Source organism: Pipistrellus kuhlii, unplaced genomic scaffold (assembly GCF_014108245.1).
Source record: "Pipistrellus kuhlii isolate mPipKuh1 unplaced genomic scaffold, mPipKuh1.p scaffold_m20_p_21, whole genome shotgun sequence".
Classification (NCBI taxonomy): domain Eukaryota; kingdom Metazoa; phylum Chordata; class Mammalia; order Chiroptera; family Vespertilionidae; genus Pipistrellus; species Pipistrellus kuhlii.
The window spans coordinates 11,445,551-11,462,311 of NW_023425520.1; the positions used below are offsets into that span (position 1 = coordinate 11,445,551).

Sequence of the window (16,761 nt, forward strand, 5' to 3'; positions counted from 1 at the left end):
GCACCACTGACCACCACCGCCCCGGGACTCAGCCACAGCCTGCACCCCGAGGACAGACCCTTGCAGACTGGGGCTCACGCTGCCCAGACAGGCCATCCACCCACAGCCCTCCCTTGCCCCGGGCTGGACTTCATACTGCTTGGTGCACTATGACCTCTGACCCTGGCCCAGGCTGCACAAGGACCCTCGCTCCACAGGCCCAGTGACCACCCAGGCCCCGCCGGTCCCGCCCAAGCCCGGACGCACCGTGCACAATGACCTCGGTGCTCTCCCGGAGCCGCTGGACGCCGTTGTTGGCCTCGCACGTGTACGGGCCCAGGTCGTGCTGGCTGACGTTGTGGATGGTCAGGATGCTGGAGAGCTCCGTGTGCGTCTGCTGGGAGCGCCGCTCCGGCACCCACTTCCCCCGTTCGGCCTGCCCGTGCCAGGGGAAGCGCAGGGTCAGAGCAGCAGGCCCCCAGGGCTGCCCGCCCAAGGCACACACGCAGCCCACTGGCAGTGGCCGCGGAGCTGGGACACCCCGGAGCTGTCCCCGGGGAGGGAAACTTCCCATCAGACCAAGGCTCCTGGGGCAGCGCTGAGCTGCACCCGCTACACAAAGGCAGTGAGAGCCAGGCCGGCAGGGATGGGACGCCGGGAGGTGGCTCGGCACAGCCCTGGCAGAGCTGCCGGCCCTACCTGCTTCCCTGGGTAGTCCCAGTCAAAGGTGACGCCCGAGTTGAACTCAGCCCACACGGTGCAGTTCAGGACCAGCTTTTCCCCAACGAGCAGCTCCATCGACTTCTTGGGGAACAGCTGGATGTCATAGAGCTCGTTGCCTGGCGACACATGAGCAGTGACCCCGGGCCCCTCCCCAGCAGGGCACACAGAGTGCCCCATCACTGAGAATCTGGGGTCCCCATCTCCCCGCGCAGGCTTCCTCCCGGGCGGGCCCAGGGCAGCCCCACCTGTGATGTGCACGATGAAGGGGTTGGACAGGAAGGCCTGGCCGCCCCGGGCGGTCTCGCACTGCAGGTACAGGGTGTCGCGCAGCAGGGGCGTGGGCACACGCATGCCCCGGCGGTCATCCCACACCACGTCCTGCCCGTCGGGCCGCAGCACCGAGCTTGGCTGCTGGGACATGGTGCCGTCAGCTCCCGGCTGCCCCTTCCTCCTGGCCAGGCCAATGGCTGCCTTCCCCAGGGAGAGGCTAGGCCGTGGGGGCGGGGGAGGGGGCCGTACCGAGCGCAGGGTGACGTTGAGGCCAGGGATGGACACCAGGCAGGGCACCCACACGGAGTCCTTCCTGTCGACCAGGAGCGTGCCTGGCTTGTTGATGAAGGGCTGCTCCGAGTCTGCAGAGAGAGCGCCTTTTGTGGGAAGGGCAGGCGGAGCTTGGGGAGGTCTGGAGGCCAGGGGCGGGGGTGGGGGCCATCTGCCCCTCCAGGTCCCTGCCCGTCGCCTCGTTGGCTGCGGGAGCGCGCGGGGCGGGCCCTCACCTCTGACGAACACGTAGGTGCTGGCGGCCGTGGTGCCCTCGATGCGGGCCTTGATGTACTTGTAGTAGCAGGCATAGCTGCCCGTGTCGTTGGCGTGGGCCTCGGGCAGCAGCAGCGCCTTGCAGTAGGGCCGGGCATCCGTGCCTTCGCAGTCGCGAACGAACCCCAGATCTTCACTGTCCTTTTCCCCCGTGGCTGGCGCTTCCTGAGCCCCTGGCCAGGCCCACTGGAGGGGGTGCTGCCCCCTGGCAGAGGACGCAGAGGTCAAGAAGAGCCAGGGCTTGCCCACAGCTTGTCCCACCGGAGGCCAGGCCGCCGGGTGCTGGGGCACACACCGTGGACCCAGCCCCTGGGGGCACCGAGTCCCGGCCCTGCCTGGCTCCGGGCCTCTGTGCGGCAGGCTGGCCTCAGGGGGCCGGCCTCGGTCTGAGCTGGGCTGCAGGGTAACATGTCTGGGGCCTTTGAAATTGGCTAACTGGCCCGGGCTGACCAGTGGCTGCTGACAGGGGTGCAGGGTGACCCGGGTGGGTGTAGGGTGACTGGTCTGTGGTCCATGTGAAATGACAGGGTGGCTGTGGGGGAGGTGGGTGCAGGTGCCTGTGTCTGCAAGCGCCCAGGCCCCAGGGAGGCCCACTAGGCCTCAAGGCCTCTCTGCCCGGGAGGAGCTGCCCCCTGGGCTCTCACCACCACCTCCGGCCTCAGTTCTTAGTCTCCTCTGCCTGACAGACAGAGGGGCCCTCTGGCTGGGGGCGGAGTACCTGCAGGAGATGGACAGGCTGTCGTTGGAGTCAATGACGTGTGTCTCCTCCGTGATGTTCAGGGTCGGGGGGCTCATGGAGTAGCCACTCACCAGGCCTGGGGTAGGAGACAGGGTCAGTGTGGCGCTGGGTCATGAGTTAATGTGACAATGTCAGTCAGGAGCAGACCCCCTAGGGCAGGGGCCCCGAGCACCAGGATTAGTGCTCCCTGCCCTTGGCTACTGCCCAGGCCCCACCCAAGGGATCCAGCCTTCCGGGACTCAGCTGCCAGCAGAGGTAGACGGGGGATATTGCAAACCTTATCCTGCATTGGGGAGGCTTGCAGCAGGTCACCTTGGCCGTGTGCACCCCACACACCTGCCCAAAGGCCCCTCCCTTCTGCCTGTGAGGCCTGTGCAATGCAGACCGTCCCCAAGCGTGCTCAGAACTGAGGCCTCAGCTTTCCAGGACCTCATGCTCCGCCAGGTCCCGTGGAGTCCACCTCACGTGTCCTCAGGCCCAACTTGTTCAGCCTCCAGGCCCCACTGGCTGCCCTAGCTCCTCGGCTCCACCTGCTTCAGCCCCGCATGCTTCCCACAGGGCTTGTCCCCAAGCACACAATAACTCGCCCAGCCCTCCAGGACCCTGGCCTGGACCCTCAGCTCCTCACCCACCATCCTACCAGCGTGATGGCGTGTGTGTGTGTGTGTGTGTGTGTGTGTATACGTGTCCAGCTGTGGGCATGGATCTGTGTTTTTATGGGGTTGGTGTGTGTAACGTGTCTTTGACATGTCAGTGTATGTATACACATGGACTTTGACATGTTAGTGTGTGTGCACGAGTGTGATACTAGCAGGCCCGGGAGGTCTGGGTCTGGCACTCTGGCAGATGTATCCTGCCAGGACCATCTGAGACAACAGGAAGAGGACTGCATGGCTGGAGGCCCAGGGCTGTGTCCTGTCCCTCCCCCCAAGTCCCTGTCCTCCTGGGGGGCAGGGCCCACCACCCTGCCCCTGCCCCTTCCACCTCAATAGATCCAGCTCCTCTGCCCTCCCAACCCAGCTCCCCGACGCCCAGACCTCCCCCTCGCCAGCTGGTTCTACACCCCCAAACCCGCACTCCACCACCTCCCTGGGAAGAGGCCCTGGGCGGTGCCCTTCATATACCAAGATCTTGGTGTAGCACCGATGGACAAGACGGCCAGGGCTGGAAAACCCTCCCGCAGCATCTAGCCCCACTGCACAGACGGGAACTGAGGCCGTCAGCAGGAGCGTGCCCTCCCAGAGGCTCCCTGACCGCTGCCAAGTCCCTCCTGCGCGGAGGCCCTAGGGGCTTCTCCACCTGGTGGTGCCTGGCCTCGCATGCACACCAGGGCTGCTGGAGAGGGGGTACCCACAGTGAGGAGGCCCTCCGCCTTTGTGAGGGCCAGGAAGAAATCGGGAAGGCAGCTCTGACCAGGCCTCAAAGGACAAGTAGGGTTTCTCAGGCAGCGGGAAGTGAACAAAGCCCCGGCAGGCAGACGGCTGGCCTCTGAGCGGCGAGAAGGGGCCTGATGGCTTAGGCTGGGACCAGAGGGGAATGAGTGGCTGGCATGCGGTCACCAGAGGAGAGCCTCAGCAGCCAGCACCCTGCCCTGGGAACAGGAATCCCCCAGTGAGCCCGGGTGCCCCAGAAAGGCTGAGGGTGGATCCCCTCTTTGGGGTGCACATCCAGGGCACACATGGTACCCCTAGCTATGAGGCTGTAGCAGGGTCACACATGTCAAAGGCTTCCCTTTGCTTCCAAGATAAAGCAGGGCAAGTCAGGCCACTCCCTTCTGCCCTCTCTGCAGCCTCACACATCTCTGAGAGGCATGGACCTCCCACCATCATCCCGAAGTGCCAGGCTTCTCATCGCCTGAAGTCGTTCGCCCAGGACATTTGTGCTCCTCCTTCCTGAGAAGCTGACTTGTTCGCATCTGGCTCATGCTTCCCTTCCTATGGAGCAGACTGTTACTCAGACAGTGTCAGCCTCCTGCTCGATGGATAGGAGGATGGGTGGATGATGAGTGGATGGGTGGATGGTGAGTGGGTGGGTGGATGGATGGATGGATGGATGGTGAGTGGATGGATGGTGAGAGGATGGGTGCTGAATGGACGGATGGATGAGTGGATGAATGTATTGATGGGTGAATGGATGGATGGATAGATGGTGAGTGAGTGGATGGTTGGATGGATGGATGGTGAGTGCATAGGTAGATGTATGGATGGATGGGTGGATGATGAGTGGATGGATGGATGGATGGATGGATGAATGGATGGGTGTGTGGATCAGTGAATGGATGGATGGATGGATGATGAGTGCATGAGTGAATGGATAGATGGTTAGTAGATGGGTGAATGATGGATGGGTGGATGGATGGATGGGTTGGTGGATGGGTGGATGGATGGATGGTGAGTGGATAGGTGGATGGATGGGTGGTGAGTGGATGGGTGGATGGATGGGTGGGAGGTGGTTGGAAGTGTGGGTAGATGTGTAGAATGGATGGATAGATGTGTAGGTGAGTGGATAGACAAGTGAATGGGGGTGAATGGATGGATGGGGGACTAGAGCTTGTAGGAGCTTCCTCCCTAGAGGCCACCATACCACCAAAGGAAGCATCTGCCTCCTGTATTAATGCTGTATCAAAGGAGAAGCATCCATTGTGCTTGTCAACCTTTTTACCCATCCAGCTGAGTCTCTTCTTTGTGGCCATAGGCCCTGAGTTGCAGAGCTGTCCCTCTGTGTTCACTCACTTCCATGGGAACCTGCGTGATCAGCAGACTTGGCCGTACATATCACTGCTCTCCATCCTTCCTGCTTAACTGAAACCTGGCTTTCTGAGGACAGCACTGGCCTGTTGTGGTGGCCGCTCTCCGAGCACACACTGACACTGCAGAACTCCTGTGGCCACCTCCCCTTCCCCCAGGGCAACACCCACTCCCCACTAAAGCTGTCATCGGCTGTTGTCCTGGTCACTTCCCCTCATTCTCTGCTCCCGGCTCCCCAGCCCCCTCCACCTAACTCAGGCCATTCTCCATGACTTCAACATCCACATGGATGACTCACCAGCACCCTGGCCTTTTCAGTCATCATCTCTACGTCCTTCCCCCGGCCCCCAAGGCCCCTCACTTCCCGGGTACAGCCTGTTCCTAATCCTCCCCAGAAACTGCACCATCACCAAGCGCCTGTCTTCCTGAGTGTTTCTTCTGCCTCCTCTGCCTCCTGCTAGGTGTCCTTCAGCTGCATCAGCACTCCAAGGCCAGGGACCCCTCCCCATTGTCACACCCTCTGGCCTCACCCTTATCCTGAACAGCATGGCTCATGGGCCATCACTGCCTCTCACCCTCCATTCCAACCCTGGGACATCACGTGGCCCTCAGTGGCTCAGCACTTCGGCCTCCGCTTTCTTTTCCAGGGGCTGACCTTAACCGGGCCTGGGCTGCAGGTCAGGTCTTCTTCCCCCTCCTGCCCTCTCAGCCTTACCGAAGTGAAGCCATTAGATGGAGACACCCCATCTTTCCAATTCAAATCCCACAAACCCAGCCTGACACTCCAACTCCCAAGGTCAAGCCCTCCGTCAGGTCAAGGACCCCAGCCCCCTGTACCTGACTCCTGCAGGTTATTCTTTCTCTTCTGATCACCAGTATTTCTCTGTGCGATCATCTCCTGTCTTATAAAAAAAATAAAATCCCAGTTCCTTGGTCCTACACTCCCTTCCAGCCACTGTCCACCCCCACCCGGCTCTCTCACTGTTCTCTCTTCTCAGTGCTCATCCTCCCACTGTGTGCAGCCCCCGCCTGCTCCACAGGATCCCAGGCTGTAGGACGAGTAGGCCCTCGTGGGCAGGCAGCAGAGCTGTCCCTTCTGTGCTGCCTTCTGTGACCTCTCTCCCCTCATCTTCCTTCTTCCCCTCTGCCTACCACCAAATGCAGTCGCCTCTCTCTCTGTTCTCCACCATCCTGTCTCCTAAATGTCCAGACATCCTCAAATTCTCCCTCTCCCAACTCGTTTAAAGGATCCAGCTTTAAACTGTGTGGTCATCCCAGAGACCCCGAGTTCCACGTTTCTGATACTGAACTCCAGACTCACACGTCTCCACCCTGCCAAAGACTCCTTTAAAAAAAAATTTAATTAATGGATTAGTTAGTTTTTAAATATATTTTTATTTATTTCAGAGAGAAACAAGAAGGAGAGAGAAACATCAATGATGAGAGAGAATCAATGATCGGCTACCTCCCGCACACCTCACACTGGGGATCGAGCCTGCAATCCGGGCATGCGCCCTTGGCTGGACTTGAACCCACAGGCTGACACTCTATCCACTGAGCCACACCAGCTAGGGCCAAAGGCTCCTCTTTGATAGCGTCCATCTCCTGGCTAGCCCTTCCGTCCACACCGAGCGTGTCTGACCGGGTCCCGCTCTTCTGGGGCCTGGGCCTGCCGGCTGCACTCCCGCACGGTCCCTTGGGCGCTCCAGTCCTCCACTCCTCACATAGTTGTCAACTTAAAGGCATGTCTGCGCTTTCCTGTCAGTGACTTCCCACAAACATTCAGGAAAATCCAAACTCCTGACCGTGGACGGGCCCCGCCCCCTCTCCATACCTTCTGGCCCACTTCCTCTCCTGCTCACACCCCTGTCACCGCGGAGGCTCTTCCGTAATACGCTGTGCTCCTTGAAACCCCAGCCCAGCGCCACTCCTGTTTGCCTCCTCACATGACCCACACAGCCGGCTGCTCGCCTTCCGCTTAGCCATGACCTCCTCATCTCAACCTCCTGGTTGTTTACTTCATCCTTCTTATCACAGTTTGTCTAAGTTGTGTTTTTCCAATTCCTCTCCTGGACAGTTAGGTCTCACTGGGGTCAGAAAGAAGACGGGTCTCTTTTCTACATCACCCTGTGCCTAGCACAGCACCTGGCCCAGAGTCAAGGTCCCATAAATATTTGTTTAATGGGTGGATGGATGGATGAATGGATGGATAGATGGGTGGATGAGTGGATGGGTAGGTGGATGGGTGGATGGGTGGATGAGTGGATGGGTGGGTGGATAAATGGATGGGTGGATGAGTGGATGGGTTGGTGGATGGGTGGGTAGATGGATGGATGGATGGGTGGAGGGGTGGGTGGATGGATGGAAGGACGGCTAGATGGAAGGACAGATGGATGGTTGGAAGGATGCATGCACAGACAAATGCACAGGATGAACGGGTGGCTGGGAGGATAGAGGGAGGCTGACTGGCTGGGTAATAAACTTCTGAGTCTTCCTTTGGGCTGGAACTGTGTCAGACCCTGTGGTTCCTCTGGAAAGGATGTTCCAGGTTTAATGACCAGGATCCCTGGGAACCGCGTGTACTCCAGGTTGCTCAGCAGCTGGACAGATCGGGCCCGAGGGCTGCCAGGCCCAGAGGCTCCATGCAGCCCAGCCCCCACCTGCTAGCCTGAAGAGGGAGCATCCTTCCTGCCTGGCTGTTGTCTGTCCTACTGTCCTTCCCTTCCCGCAGCAGGAAGCACTGTCATCCTGGCCTCTGCCGCACTCCCCCTGCCTTCCTCTTCCTGGCCCAGGAGCCGGCTCCTTCCTCCCCGGCCAGCGGCCCGGCCCCGGCGCGGAGCATGGGCAGGCACCGCGCCGAGGTCAGGAGGCCAGAGTGCACACCTCTCGGTGCTGTCAGCAGCCTTGGCGGGAGGCTGACCAGGAGCAGCACACTGGGGTCCTGGGTGGGGGTGGGCGGGAGGGGCAGGAAGTCCTGTGAGTTAGCGCTGACCGTGGCCCAGCAGTCAGTGCCTCATCTAATCCTCACACAGCCTGGGAGGGAAGGTGGGCTCTCTGGTCCAGTCAGCAGCGAGGAAATGGACGCTCCAAGCCCCCAGCAGTGACGGTCAGCAGCTGTAGCGGAGCCCAGGCCTCTCCCTGCCCAGGACCCCCTCACACTCTCCACCGCTTCCCTCCTACCACCACCGAGAGCCAGCAGCCCCTTCCCGGTCTCCAATCGTTCCTCAGCCCAGAGGAGCGATTCTTAACCACCTTCACGGGCCATTCCTGGTCCTCTGGAGCTGTCCTTGACCTTGGCCTGGCCTCCAGCGTGAGGTCAATCCCAAAAGGCCTCTCCCTCCTGGTCAGTTTCACCTCCCAACCCATCAGCCGTACCTACTGCCCACCTGCAGAGCGCACCAGGCCCGGCCCACTGCCAGCGGGCTCCGGCTGTGTCTGTCCTTCCCCGCCCCCGCCTGCACAGCTGCTACTGCTGCTCGGGGCCGTGGGGGGTGCCTGAGGCGAGGCTGAGAGACCACCCTCAATGAGCCCTGAACTGTGTCATCGGGCTGCTCCTGGGGGCCAGGATGGCAACAGCCCATGGCTCTGTCCCAGGCCCACGAGGGCTGGCCAGGGTGCACCAGGATGGCCTGTGACTCAGCGGTACTCTCCATCTCTGGCAGAGTGAGGGGAGCAGCTAATGGGGCCTTGTCCTGGTCCCCGGTGGGTGATACTGTGTGGCTGTCCTGTGCCCGGAGGACAGAGGCAGCAGGGTCAGGCCAGTGACTGCAGACTGGCCAGAGGCAGCAGCCTGGAATGTCTACGGTGGCTGGAGGTGAGCCGAGGGAGAAGTGTCGGGGGACAGCTGGTCACGTGGGGCTGGGCTTGGGGTCTCCGTGCATTGGCCCTAGGGCGGGGAGACCTGCGTGTGGACCTGGGAAGGTGCAGGGGTGTCCTGGATGGAAGCCTCTGTGCCTTCAGAGATGAAGAGTGAGGGTCAAGGGGCCACTAGTCCTCCTACCCCTGACCTGCAGGGCTGATGGCTGGGGTGGGAGGTCCCCCGAAACCTGGCTGGGTGCACCACAGAGCCGCTCTGGCTGTGTGGACGTGGACAAGTCAATTCCTCCACGCCCCCGTTTTCTCACTTGTGAAATGTGAATGGTTCGTCGAATTATTGGGAACCACAGACCACAAATAACAACACTCATGAAGAACCACTGTAATATCAGTCCCTGCGCATGCACTCTGAGCCCTTCCTTGTTGCTGCCTTTGCATCGCGCTCGACCCTGTGCCATGGTCACTACCTGGGAGGAGACCATGGAACACCTGGCTGGTGGGAGGAGTGTTCACTGGGCTTAAATGGGCTTCGCAGACTGAGTAGGAAAAGACAAGGAGTCAGAGGGACCTGTGCAAAGGCCGGAGGGCAGGACCCGGGCCACAGTGGAGAGGGCCCAGGTCACAGGCCCAGCCTCAGGCTCTGGGTCAGATCCTTCCGCCCAAGGCCCTGTTCTTCTCACTCTGAGCTCCCCCTGTGCTCCCCCCTTCCAGAGATAGCCCACCGGGGGCTTCGAGGCCACCCTGAGCTCCCCACTCTCCCCGGCAGCTCTGCCGAGCTCCAGTCCGGAGGCCCTGCTCCTCATAGGTCTTCTGCTGGTTGCCCCACAGCCCTCAGCGCTGACCAGATCACACCCACCACGCTGTGCACCCCGCTCCCCACATCGCCCCCCCCACCGTGAACACGTGTTAAAGGGATGCAGCATTGGCAAATATGTGGGCAAACAGGCCTCACAGTAATTTTAAAATGCTCCTACACTTTGACCCCTAATTCTGCTTACCCCCAACACATCCTGTGAGGACAATAACAGCAAACGTGTGCTAGCACTTTCTGCGGCTGGCCTGCCAAGCACAGGGTTCTCTAATCTAATCCCGCTTCCCTCCCCCACCTCCCCGGTGCCTTCCATTCTCGTCATTTCTCAGACAGAGAACTAAGACACAAACAGCTAACTTGAGTCAGAGATTACCTTTGGGCGCGGGGTTACGGAAGCTACTATTTCCTCCACTCGGGTCTGCAATGCTTGCATTTCTGCAGTTTACGAAATGTCAAGGCCTGACGCCGATGGGCTGGCTCATCCTTCGTCCACACCCGGGAACACTGCGCCCCTCCGGGGAGGCCCCCTCCTGGGGGCAGGCACCCGCCAGGCACCCCGGACTCTGTTCACCCCACAGCCAGGGCAGCCAAGTCACGGCCACTCTCAAGAGCAGCATCGGACACGGGTTTGGGGATACAGGCTTCCCCTCTCCTCCCTGCCACCTGGCAAAGTCCCTGCACTCAGCCCTTGGGCGCCTTGCAAGGGACACCTTCCCGCCACTGCAGACATCAGGCTGTCCCTCCCCGGCCCCGCCTCTTGAGCTCCATGTCCCTCCCTGGACTCAACACACCAGTGTCTCCCCACAGCCTGAGGCCTAAATGGTCAGAGGATCTTTCTAGAACACAAGTCCCTCTCCTGCCTAAGGCGTTCCCTGCTCCCCCAGTGTTTGGAGCAGAATCTGAGCTTCTCCCTCCAGCCAGATTGATACCTGCCAGCTGCCTCCCTCCAGCCCCCGCCCCGCCAGCTGAGTGCCTCCCAGGGACCCCTCTGCACATCCCCACAGCCCGGCCCCAGATCAGGACCGGCTCCCTGCACTCACTTCCGTAATGCAAGGACTAGAGGGCCTTTCCATGGCGCCATCCCAGCAGGGGTTGCCTTGACCGGACGGAGGCCCTCGGGGACAAGGGGACAGCACACAGTGTGTGGCTGGGGTGGAGGTGGGCGTCCTGCCTGGCAGTCCCAGTGTGAGGTGCGCCGGCCCACTCCCCGCTCAGTACAAACCACCTCCCTCGGTAAGACCGGTCGCCCTGAGGGGCGGCTTCGGTGGGTGAGGATAAGAGCTCCCCCAGCTGCCTGAAGCCTGGCTCTGGGCTCTCAGGCACCGCGGTGGGGATGGGCGCCCCCTCCGCAGGCCCCTCCGCCCCAAGCAGCACCCGGCGGGCCGGGCTCCCCAAGCCTCAGGAGGCGGGGAGGGCAGGGAGCGAGGGCGCTGGGCTGGGGCGTGCTCGGTGGGACGCCCTGGGAACCCAGCATGAGGACCTCTACACCCCCAGGAGCTGGCTGGGTGACTGAAGGCTCAGGGCTCTGCTCTCAATTTACGTTTAAATTACCTGGGGGGGGGGGGGGGGTTGCTGTACTGCTTATTTGTGCGTTCATTGATTGCTTCTTGCATGTGCCCTGACTGAAGATCCAGCTCACAGCCCTGGTGCAGGGAGCTGCCGGCACGGAGCCCTGGCTCTGTGGCAGCGCGGAGGCATTCTTGGGAAGCAGCGAGTGGTGGTGAGGCCGAGCGGGAGCGGGGCTGCCTGCGTACCCCAGCAGAGGGGGGTAGGGAGGAGGGAACCTGGCATCTGCTGGGCTCCCAGCTCAGCACAGCTGTGGGTGCAGCCAGCTGTGCCGGGCAGCTGCCCTGGCTGCCTGGGGTCAGGCAGGCAGGTTATCGGGCTGCCCAGCTGCTCAGAGGTGGCCCCTGCTAAATCGGGCCCCGGCTCCTGCCACAGGAAGAGGGAAACGCAGGCAGGATGTCCTCTCCTGTGGCCGACAAGTCCTTTCCCATGAACCCCTGCTGACCTCGCTGGCCACGTGGCGGGTCTCCCCCACTCACCACCTGACCTGCGCCCGTTGGCGGGCCCCCACGCCCGCCCGGCCTGTGCCGGAGCGCCCGCTGTCTGGCCGCCCAGCCTCCGCCACAGCCAACGTGCGGCCCCGCACCTTCCTCTCAGACTCTGCCTCGGGCCTGACCGGAAAAGCAAGAGCCCAGAGGAAGCCAGCGTCTGGAAAGGATCGAAACTCAGGAGTCCCTGGCTCCAGCCCCGGCACGCTGGCAGGGTTTTCCAGACCTTCTCCCTGCCTATCCCTCTCCAAGGGGCACCCCAGAGGGCGGCGGGCACGGGTGAGGCCCGGGCGGAAAGGAACCTGCTTGGAGGGAAATGCCCAGACAACGGCAGGCGGGTGCAAGCCGGGACCCAAACGACTTCCCTGGGCCCCCGATTGCCCTCAGCCCCGTACTCAAGCGCACCCAACTTTCCTCTTCCCCCTGGCCATGCCGCGCCCTGGGTACCCCGGGAAGTCCTGATGGCATGTCCACCAGAGGACCTGCCTCCAGTGGGGCACCTCCCCTTTCCCACATCGGTCCTCCTCCCACGGCCCCCTCCGCTGCTTACACCAGACTGGCCCTCGCCCCTGCCCACCATGCCCGCCACTGCGCCTCCTGGGTTCGCACACAGACCCTCGCTGTGGTCCGTGCCTCTGGCGATGGCTTCCTGGGCCCTGGCCAGGTGGCTCCCTGTCAGAACCGCCCTTCCCCTGTGCTGCCGGCTCCCGTCCCCCCGCCGGTCCCGTCTCCCTCCGACCCCAGACGCCAGCCTCATCTAACCACCGCATATCCCCACACAGCGTCTGGGCTTTCCCATCTCTGGGTTTTGGGGCTTCCATGGTGCTGCCTGGAATCCCCCGTCCTTCCAGAAAGCTCCGGGCTGGCAGTGCCGCTGCCTTCCTGTGCAGCCACAGCTGGGCGGCCGGGGTCACCGAGCGCCTGTGACCCGGTGCCAGGCGTCTGAGGCCCCGGCTGTGCTCCTGCTGGTCTGACACTCAGGCCCCCCTGAGCGCCACAGGTGACACTCACAACCACTGTGCTCTGGGCAGGACCTTCGGCCACACTGACTCCAGGCTGGTGAGCGGCACCTGCATGCACATCCATGTCCCGGGGCACTGAGCGGGGCCAGCGTGTCAGGCACCAATCCCGTGGGCCCAGGCCCACACCCTGCCTGCACCAGCTCGCATCCCTGCCCCATCCCGCCCTCTGTCCCGAGCACATGGGCCTGGCGCAGGCCGAGGACGCCCGGTGCCACGCAGCTCGCACAGGGGCCAGGACAGCTGCCCAGGGCCACCTGCTTCCCTCCTGCCCCTGAGCTGCCGCCCCCGCCCCGAGGTGCAGCCCGCCTCTCCAGACTGAGCCCAGGAGTCAAAGCCTCCCGGGCGCGCCGCTGCCCCCCGCCCCCACAGGGACCCTGCCGAGAACGTTCCGGAACGGACCCCGACGCCAGGCCATGAAGGCCAGCCCAGGCACAGCCCTCGGGATCGCCAGCCGCCGCCCTGCGCCTGGGAGAGGAGGAGAGGCGCCAGGCACCCAGCGACTGCCAGGGGCAGAGCGGTCAGGGTCTGGCACCAGGAGAGGCCAGCTTTGGGGTCCCTAAGCTTCTCACCTGCCGGCCTGGCCGCCCACTCTGGCTGGGCTGACACTAACTCAGTGTCTGCTTCTGCTCCAGCCCCCGCCCCCCATCAGGCCGGTCTCCCCACAGCAGTGGCTGGGGCAGGAGCAGGCTCAGAAGCCAGCAAGGTCTCCTCTCCCCTCCGTGGGCAGCTTCCCACCAGCCAAGCCCGGAGCCCGAGCCAGCCTGGGCACCGCCCCATCAGCTACCATGGCCTCCTCCGTCACTGCCAGCTGCCCAGCTTCCGTGCGAGCCGCCTGTGCTCAGTGCAGAGGGGCCTCACCGCTTTCCTCCTCCCTGCCGAGCGCCAGGACACCAGCTCTCCTGGGGCTTTCGCCCCGAGTCTCCCATCTCCCAGGATGCCGCTCCCTCTCGGCCCCTCCGGGAGGGGCTCCCAGCCCGGCCTCTCCTCTGCTCCCCTTTGGCTCCCAGCCCAGCCTCATTCACCACCCCAGCTGCCTGCCGGTGTCTCCCACCCACTCCGTCCAGCAGGGACCCATGCACTTCCCCTCCTACGCTCATTCAGCCACTCAACAAACACCCAGTCCCTGAGACAGCCTGGCCCGGGCTGGGTGCAGGGGTGAGGAGAGCCTGGCGTGGCGGGGCCAGCTCAGACTGGTCCAGCGTGAGGCCCAGACAGAAGCCCTCCGCCGCCTCCGGGGCGCACCCTCGGCCCTGAGGCTCTGCTCCCAAAGGCCTGGCTGCCTGGGGACGGAGAGGAGTCACATGGGTCCTTGCCTAAGCGCGCATCCGAGGAACCTCTCACTCCCGGCGAGGCTGCCTAGCAAAGGCGACGGGGCCTACACGGCCAGTCTTCACTGCCCCCCCCCCCGCCCCGTTTTCCAAAAACGGTGAGCCCCACCGCTCCCTTCAGACCTCCCAGCACTGCCCCCGCCGCTGGGGACCAGGTCACCGGGCCTGGGGCGGAGACCCCTCTGATCCCAACGCCTCCCTCTCCTCCACCGCAGCGCAGCCCGCGCCCCGCTCCCATCGCCCACCTCCCCTCCGGGGCCCGCCGGGGCCCAGCTCCCGGCCCGGCCTTGGAGATCCCCGCGCCCCCGAGCCGGGCGGCCTCGGCCTCTCCGTCCGGCCCGCGGCTCACCAGCTCCGCCTCAGGATCCGCCTCAGGCTCCGCGCGCGCGGCGCACGGTCCCCGACGGCGCGGCCGCAGCGACCGGGCTCACCTGCCGGATCCCGCAGCCCAGCGGCCCCGCAGCCGCCCCGGCCTCCGGAGAAGGCGGACCAGCCCGGGGCGCCCCCTGCGGCCCGACCTCAGCGCGGACCCGAGGCGCCGGGGAGTGCGCACCGGTGGGCCGGGCGTGGGCGCGCGGGAGCGGCCGGGCCCCGGGGAGCGGGGATCGGGGATCGGGGTGCGGGGTGCGGGCAGCGAAGGACGGGGGATCGGGGTGCGGGGAGCGGGCAGCGAAGGACGGGGGATCGGGGTGCGGGGTGCGGGCAGCGAAGGACGGGGCAGCGCGGCGCGGCCAGGCCGGCCGGGAGCCGAGCCGCGGACGGCGGGGCGGGGGGACCGCACCTCCCCTGCGCGGAGCGGCGGAGCCGGCGCCTGGCCGCCCTTCCCCTCCCGGGGCCGCGCGTGTCCGCCTCCGGGCTCCGGCCCCGCTCCGGGCGCCCGCTCCCCGCCCGCCCCCGTCGGGCGGCCCCACTCGCCCCGGTCGGGCCCCCCTCGCGGGCCCCCCTCGCGGCAGCCGCGGGCGCGCAGAGCTCACCGCGCTCGCCGTCCAGGAGTCCGAGGCAGAGCCACAGGCGGAGCCACAGGCGCAGGCACAGCGCGGCGCCGCGAGGCATCTCCGCTGCGGTCCCACCGCCGCCTCTGCCGGCGCGCGCGGCGGGCGGCCCGGCCGGCGGCGGGCGGGCGGGGCGGGGCGGGGCGGGCACGCCTGGGGCCGCCCCGCACCTCGGCCCCGCCCTCGGCAGGGGGTCCGGCCGGGCCCCGGGGGGGGGGGGGGGGGCGGAGGGGAGGGGGGGAGCGGGGAATCCGGGGGCGGGAGGCCGGAGCGCCCCGCGGGACCTGCGCTTGCGCCTTGGGGAACGCAGCCCAGCAGCCAGGGCCGGAGGAAAAGTGGCAGCGCGTGTTTCCCTTTAACCTTCTCCCATCAGCAAATGCTACATTTAAGGAAAGAAAGAAAAAAAGCAATACTGTAATTAAAGGTAGCTATGTGTCCAGTGTTTGGGAACATTCCTCAGACTTCTCCTTGCCACCTCCATGCTGCGACGGCGGCTGTGTGTGCCGCGGGGGGCATCCCGGGAGGCGCACCTCCACCCTGCAGCCCGCTAATCTGGGTCTCCCCAGAATAGCTTTGCTCTGAGCTCATTCTTTTATCAGGTGACACTTTACTCTCTGACTTGGCAACCTTCCCAATGACTTCCTTTCTCTTTCCAGTTGTTTCTAGACTTTTCCTATTTAAAAATAAACCTCGCCCTGGCTGGTGTTGCTCACTAGTTAGAACATGGGCCTGCGCAAGGACGGCTCAAGGGTTTTATTCTCGGTCAGGGATAGTACCTGCATTGCAGGCTCAACTCCCACCTGGGTGCTGGCATGAGCAGGAGGCAACCAATCCATGTGTCTCTCACATGATGTCTCTCTCCCTTCTCTCCTTCTCCCTCTCTTTTTCCTCCTCCCCTCTCTTCTTCTCTCCAACTCTCTCTGGAAATCAATATAAAATACCCTCTGATAAAAAGAAAGAAAAGAAAAATATCATCTTCTTAAATAGCTTCAAAAAAAATATTCCCTGGTGAAGATTGACCAATAAATAAATCCTCCTATATAATAAAAGGCTAATATGCAAATCGGCTGAATGGCAGAATGACTGGTGCTATGATGCGCACTGACCACCAGGGGACAGACGCTCAGCACAGGAGCTGCCCCTTGGTGGTCAGTGTGCTCCCACAGGGGAAAATGTCACTCAGCTCAAAGCCAGGCTCATGGCTGGAGAGTGCAGTGGCAGTGGTGGGAGCCTCTCCCTCCTTGTGGCAGTGCTAAGCCATTAGTCAAACATTCCCCCAGGGCTCCTGGACTGCAAGAGGGTGCCAGCCTGGCTGAGGGACCCTCCCCCTCAAGTGCACGAATTTAGTGCACCAGGCCTCTGGCATATAATAAAAGCCTAATATGCAAATCAACTGAACGGTGGAATGACCAGTTGCTATGATGCACACTGACCACCAGGAGGCAAACACTCAATTCAGGAGCTGCGCCCAGCCTGCAGGCCCCAAGCCAGCCAAGGTAGGGCCAGCAGGGGCGCCCCCTTCCATTGCCCCACCAATTGCCCCACAGAGGGAGGCTACCAGCTTTGGGGTGGTGGGGCCAGTGAGCGGGTGGGGCCAGGCCAGCCAACGTGGGTGTCAGTGGGGGCCTCCCAGATCGCCCCACAGATTGGCCCTAATCACCGGCCAGACCTGTGCACAAATTTCGTGCACTGGGCCTCTCGTAAATAAATACAGGTCCCATTGCGATGCCTATC

The 16,761-nt window shown here is 63.4% G+C and overlaps 1 protein-coding gene across 8 annotated transcripts in view; it reads right to left on the minus strand.

Annotated features, from left to right (window-relative positions):
* FLT4 (fms related receptor tyrosine kinase 4) overlaps positions 1-15,137 on the minus strand; it is a 36,352-nt gene extending 21,215 nt beyond the window's left edge. For 4 of the 8 annotated variants that reach the window (XM_036450183.2, XM_045585766.1, XM_036450181.2 and 1 more), the window contains exons 1-7: positions 15,010-15,137; positions 2,237-2,333; positions 1,479-1,723; positions 1,222-1,334; positions 948-1,110; positions 679-818; positions 247-415 (exon numbers count right to left, since the gene is read on the minus strand). In XM_036450183.2, coding sequence (XP_036306076.1) covers positions 247-415; positions 679-818; positions 948-1,110; positions 1,222-1,334; positions 1,479-1,723; positions 2,237-2,333; positions 15,010-15,088 — 1,006 coding nt within the window. In that variant the 5' untranslated portion in view covers positions 15,089-15,137. Of the gene's footprint in view, positions 1-246; positions 416-678; positions 819-947; positions 1,114-1,221; positions 1,335-1,478; positions 1,724-2,236; positions 2,334-15,009 lie in introns of all 8 variants that reach the window. The other 4 variants (XM_045585765.1, XM_045585764.1, XM_036450178.2 and 1 more) reach the window with 1 other exon arrangement.
* Positions 15,138-16,761: the final 1,624 nt, after the last annotated feature.